The sequence below is a fragment of the Somniosus microcephalus genome, unplaced genomic scaffold (assembly GCF_052327205.1).
Source record: "Somniosus microcephalus isolate GS21.2 unplaced genomic scaffold, FLI_Smic_1.0 unresolved_chr7, whole genome shotgun sequence".
Taxonomy (NCBI): Eukaryota; Metazoa; Chordata; class Chondrichthyes; order Squaliformes; family Somniosidae; genus Somniosus; species Somniosus microcephalus.
Window position 1 is genome coordinate 11,090,014 of NW_028225185.1, and position 16,799 is coordinate 11,106,812.

The 16,799-nt window shown below is 58.0% G+C and overlaps 1 protein-coding gene across 1 annotated transcript in view; it reads left to right on the forward strand.

The window, feature by feature from the left end:
* Positions 1–16,799, forward strand: part of LOC147086528 (zinc-binding protein A33-like) — a 39,514-nt gene that overhangs the window by 11,965 nt on the left and 10,750 nt on the right. Inside the window, exons 4-6 of the mRNA XM_085978637.1 lie at positions 53–277; positions 4,654–4,676; positions 6,944–7,059. Coding sequence (XP_085834763.1) covers positions 53–277; positions 4,654–4,676; positions 6,944–7,059 — 364 coding nt within the window. The remainder of the gene's footprint in view (positions 1–52; positions 278–4,653; positions 4,677–6,943; positions 7,060–16,799) is intronic.

Consider the following 16,799-nt stretch of genomic DNA (forward strand, 5'->3'; position numbering starts at 1 on the left):
ATGTCGCTTTCTTTCAAACGTTCTCCCGCCCACCACGGAAACGGCACGACAGAAGCGGAAACAAGAGCTGAAGGCAAAAATCGGAAAAGAGTTTGCCAAACTGATAGAGTTTCTCATCGAAGAAAGGGAGATTTTTTTACTGCGTTTGGATGAGGTGGAGCAGGCGGCCATCGAGGAGGTGGAGGCGGGGCGGATGGACCTGGGCGCGACCATCGTGGAGCTGGAGCAGTCCATTGCCGACATTCAGAGCAAGTTAACGCACTCCGTCCCGCTGGAGGTAAAGGACTCTCATTTGGGTTCAGGAGGTTGGTTCAAAACATAGAAAAATAGGAGCAGGAGTCGGCCATTCGAGCCTGCTCCGCCATTCAATATGATCATGGCTGATCCTCTATCTCAATACCATATTCCCGCTCTCTCCCCAGACCCCCTGATGCCTTTTGTGTCTAGAAATCTATCGATCTCCTTCTTAAATAGATTCAGTGACTTGGCCTCCACAGCCTTCTGTGGTAGAGAATTCCACAGCTTCACCGCCCTCTGAGTGAAGACATTTCTCCTCATCTCAGTCCTACCCCACCCCCCAGCCAGAGGAAAACATCCTCCCTGCATCCAGTCTGTCTAGCCCTGTCAGAATTTTATACGTTTCAATGAGATCTCTCATTCTTCAAAACTCTGGTGAATACAGGCCTAGTCGACCCAATCTCTCCTCATACGACAGTCCTGCCATCCCAGGAATCAGCCTGGCGAACCTTCGCTGCACTCCCTCTATGGCAAGTATATCCTTTCTTAGGTAAGGAGACCAAAACTGCTGTTGGAGAAGGGACACTGGCTGGTGTTAGCAGTCATTCTCCTTTCTCCCCTGGTTCACAGCGACACGCCTCGAGTAAGCACGAGACACTCGATGGCGGAGTACACAGAACAGGCTTTATTGATGCACAGTAAAAGTGATCGGCCTTTAACTGTATACAGAGAGTGGCCTTTCAGTTCCAAGTTCTATCTTCTGAGCCCTCTCGGAACTGTTGAAAACCGCGCTTCTTTATACCCCATAATAATATTCTGACGACGCCAAAGGAAAATGCCACAGATAAGCCCATAGGACGTAGCTATTCCCAAATCCTTTTGAAAACAGAACATTCGTGTAAACAGTTTACAATTGTTTACCTCAGAGCCACTTCCCCTGCCCGAGACTTCCTGGCGCAACATTTTCCAGCATCTTTAAAGTAAAACCTTCACCAACTGCGATCTGTCGCTAGTGGATCCCTGCTCCCTGTGTTTATTACCCTAAAACTAAACCACACATGGGTGGCACCATTACTAACACTTATTCCCTTACACAAGCACTTTACCTCTCAGGAAACAAGCAATGCATTCCTTTTACGACGCTTCAGCGTCCTCCTGTTTATATCTTGGAAAGCCTGTTGCTGCAAGATACAAAGAAGTTCGACTGTTAACCCTTAACTCCCCAAGATGGCCAACATGCATCTCTCCAGGATGTCCAACAGATGGTGAAGTGGGTCAGATGTTGGCGTTTCACTTCTGGGTCTTTGGGTTTAAATTCAGCTGGACTGGTGAGATGCACAGCCTCTCTCTCTCTCGGCCCACTGGCTGTATCAGCTCCATGACTGCGCAGTCCCTGATGAGCACAGAGCAGCCTCTTGAGTTGGTGCTAAATCAGCAGTCACGCCCTGCGAGGGACGGTGGGGTTAATGGAAGAATGTGGTACAGCAGGGGACACTTTTCTGGGGTTGTGACTGAGGTGTATCATTGGGCGGTGATGCTTTACTCTGTATCTAACCCGTGCTGTACCTGCCCTGGGAGTGTTTGATGGGACAGTGTAGAGGGAGCTTCACTCTGTATCTAACCCGTGCTGTACCTGCCCTGGGAGTGTTTGATGGGACAGTGTAGCGGGAGCTTTACCCTGTATCTAACCCATGCTGTACCTGCCCTGGAATTGTTTGATGGGGCAGTGTAGAGGGAGCTTTACTCTCTATCTAACCCGTGCTGTACCTGCCCTGGGAGTGTTTGATGGGACAGTGTAGAGGGAGCTTTACTCTGTATCTAACCCCGTGCTGTACCTGTCCTGGGAATGTTTGATGGGATAGTGTAGAGGGAGCTTTACTCTGTATCTAACCCCGTGCTGTACCTGCCCTGGGAATGTTTGATGGGATAGTGTAGAGGGAGCTTTACTCTGTATCTAACCCCGTGCTGTACCTGCCCTGGGAGTGTTTGATGGGACAGTGTAGAGGGAGCTTTACTCTGTATCTAACCCGTGCTGTACCTGCCCTGTGAGTGTTTGATGGGACAGTGTAGAGGGAGCTTTACTCTGTATCTAACCCGTGCTGTACCTGCCCCGGGAGTGTTTGATGGGACAGTGTAGAGGGAGCTTTACTCTGTATCTAACCTGTGCTGTACCTGCCCTGGGAGTGTTTGATGGGACAGTGTAGAGGGAGCTTTACTCTGTATCTAACCCCGTGCTGTACCTGTCCTGGGAATGTTTGATGGGATAGTGTAGAGGGAGCTTTACTCTGTATCTAACCCCGTGCTGTACCTGCCCTGGGAATGTTTGATGGGATAGTGTAGAGGGAGCTTTACTCTGTATCTAACCCCGTGCTGTACCTGCCCTGGGAGTGTTTGATGGGACAGTGTAGAGGGAGCTTTACTCTGTATCTAACCCGTGCTGTACCTGCCCTGTGAGTGTTTGATGGGACAGTGTAGAGGGAGCTTTACTCTGTATCTAACCCGTGCTGTACCTGCCCCGGGAGTGTTTGATGGGACAGTGTAGAGGGAGCTTTACTCTGTATCTAACCTGTGCTGTACCTGCCCTGGGAGTGTTTGATGGGACAGTGTAGAGGGAGCTTTACTCCGTATCTAACCCGTGCTGTACCTGCCCTGGGAGTGTTTGATGGGACAGTGTAGAGGGAGCTTTACTCTGTATCTAACCCGTGCTGTACCTGCCCTGGGAGTGTTTGATGGGACAGTGTAGAGCGAGCTTTACTCTGTATCTAACCCCGTGCTGTGCCTGCCCTGCGAGTGTTTGATGGGACAGTGTAGAGGGAGCTTTACTCTGTATCTAACCCGTGCTGTACCTGCCCTGCGAGTGTTTGATGGGACAGTGTAGAGGGAGCTTTACTCTGTATCTAACCCGTGCTGTACCTGCCCTGGGAGTGTTTGATGGGACAGTGTAGAGGGAGCTTTACTCTGTATCTAACCCATGCTGTACCTGCCCTGGGAGTGTTTGATGGGACAGTGTAACGGGAGCTTTACCCTGTATCTAACCCATGCTGTACCTGCCCTGGGATTGTTTGATGGTGCAGTGTAGAGGGAGCTTTACTCTCTATCTAACCCGTGCTGTACCTGCCCTGGGAGTGTTTGATGGGACAGTGTAGAGGGAGCTTTACTCTGTATCTAACCCGTGCTGTACCTGCCCTGGGAGTGTTTGATGGGACAGTGTAGAGGGAGCTTTACTCTGTATCTAACCCCGTGCTGTACCTGCCCTGGGAATGTTTGATGGGATAGTGTAGAGGGAGCTTTACTCTGTATCTAACCCCGTGCTGTACCTGCCCTGGGAATGTTTGATGGGATAGTGTAGAGGGAGCTTTACTCTGTATCTAACCCCGTGCTGTACCTGCCCTGGGAGTGTTTGATGGGACAGTGTAGAGGGAGCTTTACTCTGTATCTAACCCGTGCTGTACCTGCCCTGGGAGTGTTTGATGGGACAGTGTAGAGGGAGCTTTACTCCGTATCTAACCCGTGCTGTACCTGCCCTGGGAGTGTTTGATGGGACAGTGTAGAGGGAGCTTTACTCTGTATCTAACCCGTGCTGTGCCTGCCCTGGGAGTGTTTGATGGGACAGTGTAGAGGGAGCTTTACTCAGTATCTAACCCGTGCTGTCCCTGCCCTGGGAGTGTTTGATGGGACAGTGTAGAGGGAGCTTTACTCTTGTGGGGGGGAATGTATAGCGGATCCAAGTTTACTATACGGGGTCATTCGCTGATAGGTGGTCTGTGCTGATGTTGTGCCCAGGAGCATCAGACTGTAATCCCTCGGGAGACAGAGGAGAGGTCGGTGGGATCCTCCACCTTTCTCCCACCCATTGCTGGACGGGATGGGGCTCCTCTGCGCCAGTCGTTCTCCATCTCCCACCCCAGGCAGACCGCCCCCCCCCCCCCCCAGACGAGGCCAGGCGTCTCACCAAAGTGAGACGAATGGTACAACAATCGGCCAGGCGGTGTGAGCTGGGTCTCCGTGGAGGCTGGGCTGTCCCGTCACGCCCCGAACGTGTCCCACTTGCAGAAAATCGAGGCCCGAAGCCCTCCAGCTCTGTGGGGGGTTCCTCATCTCTGGGTCTGTTGCAGCCTAATTGATAGCGACTGATTGCTACGATTAGTGAACAACTCCACTCTTGTCGTACCACTAGGGTGGTCGAAGGTGAGCTAGATGGACCTTGGTCTTTCTTCCTCTCGCAGTTCCTAAGTTCGAACAGTTATAAGCAGCTGGAGTCAACACTCGGATTGCCATTGAGCGGGGGGCCCTTTGATTCAGGACGTGGCTCCAACTATTGTAGCCTGCCTCACGCTATTAAGGTTGGCAAGAGATTGTGATTTCTTGGCATGGAAATGATATTTTTTTCCCCCCCCCCCTTTCCCTGTTCCACAGGAGATGCTGGACTCCATTTCCCGGTAAGCTTGCGTTCCTGCTTACTGCTCCTTATATATAAATTCCGTCGAGCCCTGATCTGGCCGACTGTGCGGAGAGCTGGGGGCGCTCGTCTGCTCCCTTGAGGTTGAGGGAAGCGGGATTGGGAGATGAGTTTACTGCAGTCTCTCACCCAGCGCTGAGTCGCAATGGCCCAGATAGGTTGCCTCTGTTGGAAAGCAGTGTGTGGCTTAAGATGCCTATATTTGGCTGTTTGCAAGTGCCCATTGTAAGATTATCATGGATTAGTTGGTTTTTAGAATACTTGTTTTCTATCTGTAATGAGATATAATCATGAGTAATGGATTTATAATTGTGTGCAAGAATTAAATTGTAAACTGTATGCAATGGCAATCTGAATTATATTAGACCTGCAACCCTTTTCCTATAATTAAAGTCGGTCAGAAAACCATAACCCAGACAGCCTGGGGTGAGATATGAGGAGAGATTGAGCCTATTCTCTCTGGAGTTCAGAAGAATGAGAGCTGATCTCAGTTTGCGCACAGCAAGCTCCCACAAACAGCAATGACCAGATCATCTGTTTTAGTGATGTTGGTTGAGGGATAAATATTGGCCCCAGGACACCGGGGAGAACTCCCCCTGCTCTTCTTCCAATAGTGGCCGCGGGATCTTTTACATCCACCCGAGAGAGCAGACAGGGCCTCGGTTTAACGTTTCATCCGGAAGACGGCACCTCCGACAGTGCGGCGCTCCCTCAGTACTGCCCCTCCGACAGTGCGGCGCTCGCTCAGTACTGCCCCTCCGACAGTGCGGCGCTCCCTCAGTACTGCCCCTCCGATAGTGCGGCGCAACCTCAGTACCGCCCCTCCGACAGTGCGGCGCTCCCTCAGTACCGCCCCTCCGACAGTGCGGCGCTCCCTCAGTACCGCCCCTCCGACAGTGCGGAGCTCCCTCAGTACCGCCCCTCCGACAGTGCGGCGCTCCCTCAGTACTGCCCCTCCGACAGTGCGGCGCTCCCTCAGTACTGCCCCTCCGACAGTGCGGCGCTCCCTCAGTACTGCCCCTCCGACAGTGCGGCGCTCCCTCAGTACTGCCCCTCCGACAGTGCGGCGCTCCCTCAGTACTGCCCCTCCGACAGTGCGGCGCTCCCTCAGTACTGCCCCTCCGACAGTGCGGCGCTCCCTCAGTACCGCCCCTCCGACAGTGCGGAGCTCCCTCAGTACCGCCCCTCCGACAGTGCGGAGCTCCCTCAGTACCGCCCCTCCGACAGTGCGGCGCTCCCTCAGTACCGCCCCTCCGACAGTGCGGAGCTCCCTCAGTACCGCCCCTCCGACAGTGCGGCGCTCCCTCAGTACCGCCCCTCCGACAGTGCGGAGCTCCCTCAGTACCGCCCCTCCGACAGTGCGGAGCTCCCTCAGTACCGCCCCTCCGACAGTGCGGCGCTCCCTCAGTACCGTCCCTCCGACAGTGCGGAGCTCCCTCAGTACCGCCCCTCCGACAGTGCGGAGCTCCCTCAGTACCGCCCCTCCGACAGTCCGGCGCTCCCTCAGTACCGCCCCTCCGACAGTGCGGAGCTCCCTCAGTACCGCCCCTCCGACAGTGCGGCGCTCCCTCAGCACCGCCCCTCCGACAGTGCGGCGCTCCCTCAGTACCGCCCCTCCGACAGTGCGGCGCTCCCTCAGTACCGCCCCTCCGACAGTGCGGCGCTCCCTCAGTACCGCCCCTCCGACAGTGCGGAGCTCCCTCAGTACCGCCCCTCCGACAGTGCGGAGCTCCCTCAGTACTGCCCCTCCGACAGTGCGGCGCTCCCTCAGTACCGCCCCTCCGACAGTGCGGCGCTCCCTCAGTACTGCCCCTCCGACAGTGCGGCGCTCCCTCAGTACTGCCCCTCCGACAGTGCGGCGCTCCCTCAGTACCCGCCCCTCCGACAGTGCGGCGCTCCCTCAGTACCGCCCCTCCGACAGTGCGGCGCTCCCTCAGTACCGCCCCTCCGACAGTGCGGAGCTCCCTCAGTACTGCCCCTCCGACAGTGCGGCGCTCCCTCAGTACTGCACTGGGAGAATTTTAAGCTCAAGTCCCTGGAGTGGGGCCATGAACCCACAACCTTCTGACTCAGAGGCGAGGGTGCTACCCACTGAGCCACGGCTGACACCCGTAATTCTCTGGCTCGGGGACGAGATTGCGCGAAGGTTCCACTCATCTCTAGTCCCACTGCTTTGACGTGCGCAGCTCTGCAGAGATGCCATTTGTAGCGAAAATCTTTCTGCTCTCTCCTCCCACCCCTTTGCAGGCCAATCCCAGGGCTGGAGAAACCCACCATAGCCAAGCTGAATCCACGCTGGGAGCTGTTTACCGGACCCATTCAGTTCATTGCCTGGAAAAGGCTGCTGGATATCATCAATCCAGGTACCAAATACATTGTGTTATAAATCTCATCATCATAAAGAAACTACTCATGAAGTAACACTGGACAGCCAGCTGGTGGCGCCGTCCAAGGAGTATAAATACTTGGGCGTGGGCCCAGTTTGCCCAGGGGACATTTTGTAAGACAAGGAACGAGTGAAGTACAACTAGACCTCCATGTTCTGAAACAAGTCGATTAAAGCCTTGCTTTATACTCGAACCAAGTGCGTAGTGAGTTTATTACGTCACACTGCGTTCCTTAGCTTAAGGATGGAATAGCTGGGTGGATAGATTAAAGCAAACCCTCAGCCACCTGCTGTTCGAATGAGAAACCAGAGCAGTGCGTTCAACAACAGTAACCTGCATTTATACAGCGCCTTTAACGCAGTAAAACGTCCCAAGGTGCTTCACAGGAGTATTAGCGAATAAAATTTGACACCGAGCCGCATAAGGAGATATTCGGACAGGGGACCAAAGGTTTAGTCAGAGAGGTCGGTTTTAAGGAGCGTCTTAAAGGAGGAGAGAGAGAGGCGGAGAGGTTTAGGGAGGGAATTCCAGAGCTCGGGGCCCCCAGGCGGCTGAAGGCACGGCCGCCAATGGTGGAGCGATGGAAATCGGAGGGATGATGTGCAAGAGGACGGAATTGGAGGAGCGCAGAGACCTCGGAGGGGTTGTGGGGGCTGGAGGAGGTTGCAGAGATAGGGAGGGAGCGAGGCCAATGGAGGGATTTGAAAACACGAATGGAGAATTTTAAAATCGAGGCGTTGCCGGACCGGGAGCCCAATGTAGGTCAGCGAGAGCACAGGATGTGATGGGTGAACGGGACAGGACTCGGTGCGAGTTAGGACACAGGGGCAGCTGAGTTTTGGAGGAGCTCAAGTTTACGGAGGGTAGAATGTGGGAGGCCGGCCAGGAGTGCGTTGGAATAGTCGAGTCTAGAGGTGACAAAGGCAGGGATGAGGGTTTCAGCAGCGGATGAGCTGAGGCAAGGGGCGGAGACGGGCGATGTTACGGAGGTGGAAACAGGCGGTCTTAGTGACGGAAGCTCAAATCGAGGTCAGATACGACACCAATGTTTGTGAATGGCCTGGTTCAGCCTCAGGCAGCTTCCAGGAAGAGGGATGGAGTCGGTGGGTAGGGAATGGATTCAGCATCAATATATACTGCATTCGCAGCTCACGATGCGGTCTCCTCTGCATTGGGGAGACCAAACGCAGATTGGGGGGCCCCGCCTTGCGGAACACCTCCGTTCAGTCCGCAAGCGTGACCCCGAGCTACCGGTCGCCTGTCACTTTAATACTGCGACCCACTCTGACCTCTCGGGCCTCGGCCTCCTACGCTGTTCTAATGAAGCTCAATGCAGAGGGGTTGTAGGGCGAACCTCGGGACACTGGTGAGCAGGTGGTGAGAGTTATAGGGTGACGTCGGGAGGGTGGTGAGCAGGAGGTTGGAAATCTCTAGTCTGGAAATGACAAGGGCGAGATTTAAGAGTTTCAGTGGCGGGGCGTTTGAGGTAGGGAGGGAGACGAGTGATATTTCGGTGGTTGATGCAGACATCGACACACATGTCCCTCTACTGTCTCGGAGTGAAACTGAAGGGGAAGGGAAAGTCTGGAGAGATCCCCCATCCATCTACCAGCTGTGGTCTCGACCGTGGCTCAGTGGGTGGCACTCTCTGAGTCAGAAGGTCGTGGGTCAGTGCCAGTACTGAGGGAGCGCCGCACTGTCGGAGGGGCGGTACTGAGGGAGCGCCGCACTGTCGGAGGGGCAGTACTGAGGGAGCGCCGCACTGTCAGAGGGGCAGTACTGAGGGAGCGCCGCACTGTCGGAGGGGCAGTACTGAGGGAGCGCCGCACTGTCGGAGGGGCGGTACTGAGGGAGCGCCGCACTGTCAGAGGGGCAGTACTGAGGGAGCGCCGCACTGTCGGAGGGGCAGTACTGAGGGAGCGCCGCACTGTCGGAGGGGCGGTACTGAGGGAGCGCCGCACTGTCGGAGGGGCTGTACTGAGGGAGCGCCGCACTGTCGGAGGGGCAGTACTGAGGGAGCGCCGCACTGTCGGAGGGGCGGTACTGAGGGAGCGCCGCACTGTCGGAGGGGCAGTACTGAGGGAGCGCCGCACTGTCGGAGGGGCGGTACTGAGGGAGCGCCGCACTGTCGGAGTGGCAGTACTGAGGGAGCACCGCACTGTCGGAGGGGCAGTACTGAGGGAGCGCCGCACTGTCGGAGGGGCGGTACTGAGGGAGCGCCACACTGTCAGAGGGGCAATACTGAGGGAGCGCCGCACTGTCGGAGGGGCGGTACTGAGGGAGCGCCGCACTGTCGGGGGGCGGTACTGAGGGAGCGCCGCACTGTCGGAGGGGCGGTACTGAGGGAGCGCCGCACTGTCGGAGGGGCGGTACTGAGGGAGCGCCGCACTGTCGGGGGGCGGTACTGAGGGAGCGCCGCACTGTCGGAGGGGCGGTACTGAGGGAGCGCCGCACTGTCGGAGGGGCGGTACTGAGGGAGCGCCGCACTGTCGGAGGGGCGGTACTGAGGGAGCGCCGCACTGTCGGGGGGCGGTACTGAGGGAGCGCCGCACTGTCGGAGGGGCGGTACTGAGGGGGCGCCGCACTGTCGGAGGTACCGTCTTTCGGATGAGATGTTAAACCGAGGCTCCGTCTGCTCTCTCGGGTGGATGTTAAAGATCTCGCGGCCACTGTCGGAAGAAGAGCAGGGGTAGTTCGTCCGGTGTCCTGGGGCCAATATTTATCCCTCAACCAACATCGCTAAAAACAGACAATCTGATCATTATCACATTGCTGTTTGTGGGAGCTTGCTGTGCGAAAATTGGCTGACGCGTTTCCTACATTACAACAGTGACCACACTTCAAAATAAGTACTTCATTGGCTGTAAAGCGCTTTGGGCCGTCCTGAGGTGGTGAAAGGCGCTGGAGAAATGGGAGTCTTTTTCTGTCACTGTCTATTTCAAAGGAATTGGAAATATATTAATCACTGTTTATGTCCACGTACGAGAGTGTGTGGATGGACGTGTGTGTGCGCCTTAGGTGTGTTTTGTGAGTTGTGCGCGTCTATAATTTACGTCGCCCGCAGTTCCTCAGTTGAACATTTGGTGGGGGTGTCGCCTCTCAATCAGAGGAGGGAGATGTGAGGGTCTGTCGGAGGGGGATGTGAGGGTCTGTCGGAGGGGGATGTGAGGGTCTGTCGGAGGAGGATGTGAGCGTCTGTCGGAGGGAGATGTGAGGGTCTGGCGGAGGGAGATGTGAGGGTCTGTCGGAAGGAGATGTGAGGGTCTGTCGGAGGGAGATGTGAGGGTCTGTCGGAGGGAGATGTGAGGGTCTGTCGGAGGGTGTGAGGGTCTGTCGGAGGAGGATGTGAGGGTCTGTCGGAGGGAGATGTGAGGGTCTGTCGGGGGGGGATGTGATGGTCTGTCGGGGGGGGATGTGATGGTCTGTCGGAGGGAGATGTGAGGGTCTGTCAGAGGGAGATGTGAGGGTCTGTCGGAGGGAGATGTGAGGGTCTGTCGGAGGGGGATGTGAGGGTCTGTCGGAGGGAGATGTGAGGGTCTGTCGGAGGGAGATGTGAGGGTCTGTCGGAGGGTGTGAGGGACTGTCGGAGGGAGATGTGAGGGTCTGTCGGAGGGAGATGTGAGGGTCTGTCGGAGGGAGATGTGAGGGTCTGTCGGAGGAGGATGTGAGGGTCTGTCGGAGGGAGATGTGAGGGTCTGTCGGAGGGAGATGTGAGGGTCTGTCGGAGGGTGTGAGGGTCTGTCGGAGGGAGATGTGAGGGTCTGTCGGAGGGAGATGTGAGGGTCTGTCGGAGGGGGATGTGAGGGTCTGTCGGAGGGGGATGTGAGGGTCTGTCGGAGGGGATGTGAGGGTCTGTCGGAGGGAGATGTGAGGGTCTGTCGGAGGGAGATGTGAGGGTCTGTCGGAGGGAGATGTGAGGGTCTGAAGGAGGGAGATGTGATGGTCTGTCGGAGGGGGATGTGAGGGTCTGTCGGAGGGGGATGTGAGGGTCTGTCGGAGGGAGATGTGAGGGTCTGTCGGAGGGAGATGTGAGCGTCTGTCGGAGGGAGATGTGAGGGTCTGTCGGAGGGAGATGTGAGGGTCTGTCGGAGGGAGATGTGAGGGTCTGTCGGAGGGAGATGTGAGGGTCTGTCGGGGGAGGGGAATGTGAGGGTCTGTCGGAGGGAGATATGAGGGTCTGTCGGAGGGAGATGTGAGGGTCTGTCAGGGAGATGTGAGGGTCTGTCGGAGGGAGATCTGAGGGTCTGTCGGAGGGAGATCTGAGGGTCTGTCGGAGGGAGATGTGAGGGAGGGAGATGTGAGGGTCTGTCGGAGGGGGATGTGAGGGTCTGTCGGAGGGAGATGTGAGGGTCTGTCGGAGGGAGATGTGAGGGTCTGTCGGAGGGAGATGTGAGGGTCTGTCGGAGGAGGATGTGAGGGTCTGTCGGAGGGAGATGTGAGGATCTGTCAGAGGGGGACGTGAGGATCTGTTGGAGGGTGTGAGGGTCTGTCGGAGGGAGATGTGAGGGTCTGTCGGAGGGAGATGTGAGGGTCTGTCGGAGGGAGATGTGAGGGTCTGTCGGAGGGGGATGTGAGGGTCTGTCGGAGGGAGATGTGAGGGTCTGTCGGAGGGGGATGTGAGGGTCTGTCGGAGGGGGATGTGAGGGTCTGTCGGAGGGAGATGTGAGGGTCTGTCGGAGGGGGATGTGAGGGGCTGTCGGAGGGAGATGTGAGGGTCTATCGGAGGGGGATGTGAGGGTCTGTCGGAGGGTGTGAGGGTCTGTCGGAGGGGGATGTGAGGAGGGGGATGTGAGGGTCTGTCGGAGGGTGTGAGGGTCTGTCGGAGGGGGGATGTGAGGGTCTGTCGGAGGGGGATGTGAGGGTCTGTCGGACGGGGATGTGAGGGTCTGTCGGAGGGAGATGTGAGGGTCTATCGGAGGGGGATGTGAGGGTCTGTCGGAGGGTGTGAGGGTCTGTCAGAGGGGATGTGAGGGTCTGTCGGAGGGGGATGTGAGGGCTGTCGGGAGGGGGATGTGAGGGTCTGTCGGAGGGAGATGTGAGGGTCTGTCAGAGGGAGATGTGAGGGTCTGTCGGAGGGATGTGAGGGTCAGTCGGAGGGAGATCTGAGGGTCTGTCGGAGGGGGATGAGAGGGTCTGTCGGAGGGAGATGTGAGGGTCTGTCGGAGGGAGATGTGAGGGTCTGTCGGAGGGTGTGAGGGTCTGTCGGAGGGAGATGTGAGTGTCTGTCGGAGGGAGATGTGAGGGTCTGTCGGAGGGGGATGTGAGGGTCTGTCGGAGGGGGATGTGAGGGTCTGTCGGAGGGAGATGTGAGGGTCTGTCGGAGGGAGATGTGAGGGTCTGTCGGAGGGAGATGTGAGGGTCTGTCGGAGGCAGATGTGAGGGTCTGTCGGAGGGAGATGTGATGGTCTGTCGGAGGGGGATGTGAGGGTCTGTCGGAGGGGGATGTGAGGGTCTGTCGGAGGGAGATGTGAGGGTCTGTCGGAGGGAGATGTGAGCGTCTGTCGGAGGGAGATGTGAGGGTCTGTCGGAGGGAGATGTGAGGGTCTGTCGGAGGGAGATGTGAGGGTCTGTCGGAGGGAGATGTGAGGGTCTGTCTGAGGAGGGGAATGTGAGGTGTCTGTCGGAGGGAGATATGAGGGTCTGTCGGAGGGAGATGTGAGGGTCTGTCAGGGAGATGTGAGGGTCTGTCGGGAGGGAGATGTGAGGGTCTGTCGGAGGGAGATGTGAGGGTCTGTCGGAGGGAGATGTGAGGGTCTGTCGGAGGGAGATGTGAGGGTCTGTCGGAGGGGGATGTGAGGGTCTGTCGGAGGGAGATGTGAGGGTCTGTCGGAGGGAGATGTGAGGGTCTGTCGGAGGGAGATGTGAGGGTCTGTCGGAGGGAGATGTGAGGGTCTGTCGGAGGGAGATGTGAGGGTCTGTCGGAGGGAGATGTGAGGGTCTGTCGGAGGGGGATGTGAGGGTCTGTCGTAGGGAGATGTGAGGGTCTGTCGGAGGGAGATGTGAGGGTCTGTCGGAGGGAGATGTGAGGGTCTGTCGGAGGGAGAAGTGAGGGTCTGTCGGAGGGAGATGTGAGGGTCTGTCGGAGGGAGATGTGAGGGTCTGTCGGAGGGAGATGTGAGGGTCTGTCGGAGGGTGTGAGGGTCTGTCGGAGGGGGATGTGAGGGGTCTGTCGGAGGGAGATGTGAGGGTCTGTCGGAGGGAGATGTGAGGGTCTGTCGGACGGAGATGTGAGGGTCTGTCGGAGGAGGATGTGAGGTCTGTCGGAGGGAGATGTGAGGGTCTGTCGGAGGGAGGTGTGAGGGTCTGTCAGAGGGAGATGTGAGGGTCTGTCGGAGGGTGTGAGGGTCTGTCGGAGGGGGATGTGAGGGTCTGTCGGAGGGGGATGTGAGGGTCTGTCGGAGGAGGATGTGAGGGTCTGTCGGAGGGAGATGTGAGGGTCTGTCGGAGGGAGATGTGAGGGTCTGTCGGAGGAGGATGTGAGGGTCTGTCGGAGGGAGATGTGAGGGTCTGTCGGAGGGAGATGTGAGGGTCTGTCGGAGGGAGATGTGAGGGTCTGTCGGAGGAGGATGTGAGGGTCTGTCGGAGGGGGATGTGAGGGTCTGTCGGAGTAGGATGTGAGGGTCTGTCGGAGGGAGATGTGAGGGTCTGTCGGAGGGAGATGTGAGGGTCTGTCGGAGGGAGATGTGAGGGTCTGTCGGAGGGGGATGTGAGGGTCTGTCGGAGGGAGATGTGAGGGTCTGTCGGAGGGAGATGTGAGGGTCTGTCGGAGGGAGATGTGAGGGTCTGTCGGAGGGAGATGTGAGGGTCTGTCGGAGGGAGATGTGAGGGTCTGTCGGAGGAGGATGTGAGGGCCTGTCGGAGGGAGATGTGAGGGTCTGTCGGAGGGAGATGTGAGGGTCTGTCGGAGGGTGTGAGGGTCTGTCGGAGGGAGATGTGAGGGTCTGTCGGAGGGGGATGTGAGGGTCTGTCGGAGGGAGATGTGAGGGTCTGTCGGAGGGTGTGAGGGTCTGTCGGAGGGAGATGTGAGGGTCTGTCGGAGGGAGATGTGAGGGTCTGTCGGAGGGAGATGTGAGGGTCTGTCGGAGGGGGATGTGAGGGTCTGTCGGAGGGGGATGTGAGGGTCTGTCGGAGGGCGATGTGAGGGTCTGTCGGAGGGAGATGTGAGGGTCTGTCGGAGGGAGATGTGAGGGTCTGTCGGAGGGGGATGTGAGGGTCTGTCGGAGGGGGATGTGAGGGTCTGTCGGAGGGAGATGTGAGGATCTGTCGGAGGGAGATGTGAGGGTCTGTCGGAGGGAGATGTGAGGGTCTGTCGGAGGAGATGTGAGGGTCTGTCGGAGGGAGATGTGAGGGCCTGTCGGAGGGAGATGTGAGGGTCTGTCGGAGGGGGATGTGAGGGTCTGTCGCAGGAGGGGAATGTGAGGGCCTGTCGGAGGGAGATATGAGGGTGTGTCGGAGGGAGATGTGAGGGTCTGTCAGGGAGATGTGAGGGTCTGTCGGAGGGAGATGTGAGGGTCTGTCGGAGGGAGATGTGAGGGTCTGTCGGAGGGAGATGTGAGGGTCTGTCGGAGGGAGATGTGAAGGGTCTGTCGGTAGGGAGATGTGAGGGTCTGTCGGGGGGGATGTGAGGGTCTGTCGGAGGGAGATGTGAGGGTCTGTCGGAGGGGGATGTGAGGGTCTGTCGGAGGGAGATGTGAGGGTCTGTCGGAGGGGGATGTGAGGGTCTGTCGGAGGGAGATGTGAGGGTCTGTCGGAGGGATGTGAGGGTCTGTCGGAGGGAGATGTGAGGCGTCTGTCGGAGGGAGATGTGTGGGTCTGTCGGAGGGAGATGTGAGGGTCTGTCGGAGGGGGATGTGACGGGTCTGTCGGAGGGGAATGTGAGGGTCTGTCGGAGGGAGATGTGAGGGTCTGTCGGAGGGAGATGTGAGGGTCTGTCGGAGGGGATGTGAGGGTCTGTCAGAGGGGGATGTGAGGGTCTGTCGGAGGGGGATGTGAGGGTCTGTCAGAGGGAGATGTGAGGATCTGTCGGAGGGAGATGTGAGGGGTCTGTCGGAGGGAGATGTGAGGGTCTGTCGGAGGGAGATGTGAGGGTCTGTCGGAGGGAGATGTGAGGGCCTGTCGGAGGGAGATGTGAGGGTCTGTCGGAGGGGGATGTGAGAGGGTCTGTCGGAGGGAGATGTGAGGGTCTGTCGGAGGGAGATGTGAGGGTCTGTCGGAGGGAGATGTGAGGGTCTGTCGGAGGGAGATGTGAGGGTCTGTCGGAGGGAGATATGAGGGTCTGTCGGAGGGGGATGTGAGGGTCTGTCGGAGGGAGATGTGATGGTCTGTCGGAGGGAGATGTGAGGGTCGTCGGAGGAGATGGGAAGGTCTGTCGGAGGGAGATGCGAGGGTCTGTCGGAGGGAGATGCCAGTGTCTGTCGGAGGGAGATGCCAGTGTCTGTCGGAGGGAGATGCGAGGGTCTGTCGGAGGGAGATGCGAGGGCCTGTCGGAGGGAGATGCGAGTGTCTGTCGGAGGGAGATGCGAGGGTCTGTCGGAGGGTGTGAGGGTCTGTCGGAGGGGGATGTGAGGGTCTGTCGGAGGGAGATGTGAGGGGTCTGTCGGAGGGGGATGTGAGGGTCTGACGGAGGGAGATGTGAGGGTCTGTCGGAAGGAGATGTGAGAGTCTGTCGGACGGAGATGTGAGGGTCTGTCGGAGGAGGATGTGAGGGTCTGTCGGAGGGAGATGTGAGGGTCTGTCGGAGGGTGTGAGGGTCTGTCGGAGGGGGATGTGAGGGTCTGTCGGAGAAGGATGTGAGGGTCTGTCGGAGGGAGATGTGAGGGTCTGTCGGAGGAGGATGTGAGGGTCTGTCGGAGGGAGATGTGAGGGTCTGTCGGAGGGAGATGTGAGGGTCTGTCGGAGGGAGATGTGAGGGTCTGTCGGAGGAGGATGTGAGGGTCTGTCGGAGGGGGATGTGAGGGTCTGTCGGAGGAGGATGTGAGGGTCTGTCGGAGGGAGATGTGAGGGTCTGTCGGAGGGAGATGTGAGGGTCTGTCGGAGGGAGATGTGAGGGTCTGTCGGAGGGAGATGTGAGGGTCTGTCGGAGGGGGATGTGAGAGTCTGTCGGAGGGGGAGATGTGAGGGTCTGTCGGAATGAGATGTGAGGGTCTGTCGGAGGGAGATGTGAGGGTCTGTCAGAGGAGGTGTGAGGGTCAGTCGGAGGAGGATGTGAGGGTCTGTCGGAGGGAGATGTGAGGGTCTGTCGGAGGGTGTGAGGGTCTGTCGGAGGGGGATGTGAGGGTCTGTCGGAGGGGGATGTGATGGTCTGTCGGAGGGAGATGTGAAGGTCTGTCGGAGGGGGATGTGAGGGTCTGTCGGAGGGGGATGTGAGGGTCTGTCGGAGGGAGATGTGAGGGTCTGTCGGAGGGGGATGTGAGGGTCTGTCGGAAGGAGATGTGAGGGTCTGTCGGAGGGAGATGTGAGGGTCTATCGGAGGCGGATGTGAGGGTCTGTCGGAGGGTGTGAGGGTCTGTCGAAGGGGGGATGTGAGGGTCTGTCGGAGGGAGATGTGAGGGTCTGTCGGAGGGGGATGTGAGGGTCTGTCGGAGGGAGATGTGAGGGTCTGTCGGAGGGCGATGTGAGGGTCTGTCGGAGGGAGATGTGAGGGTCTTTCGAAGGGGATGTGAGGGTCTGTCGGAGGGGGGATGTGAGGGTCTGTCGGAGGGAGATGTGAGGTCTGT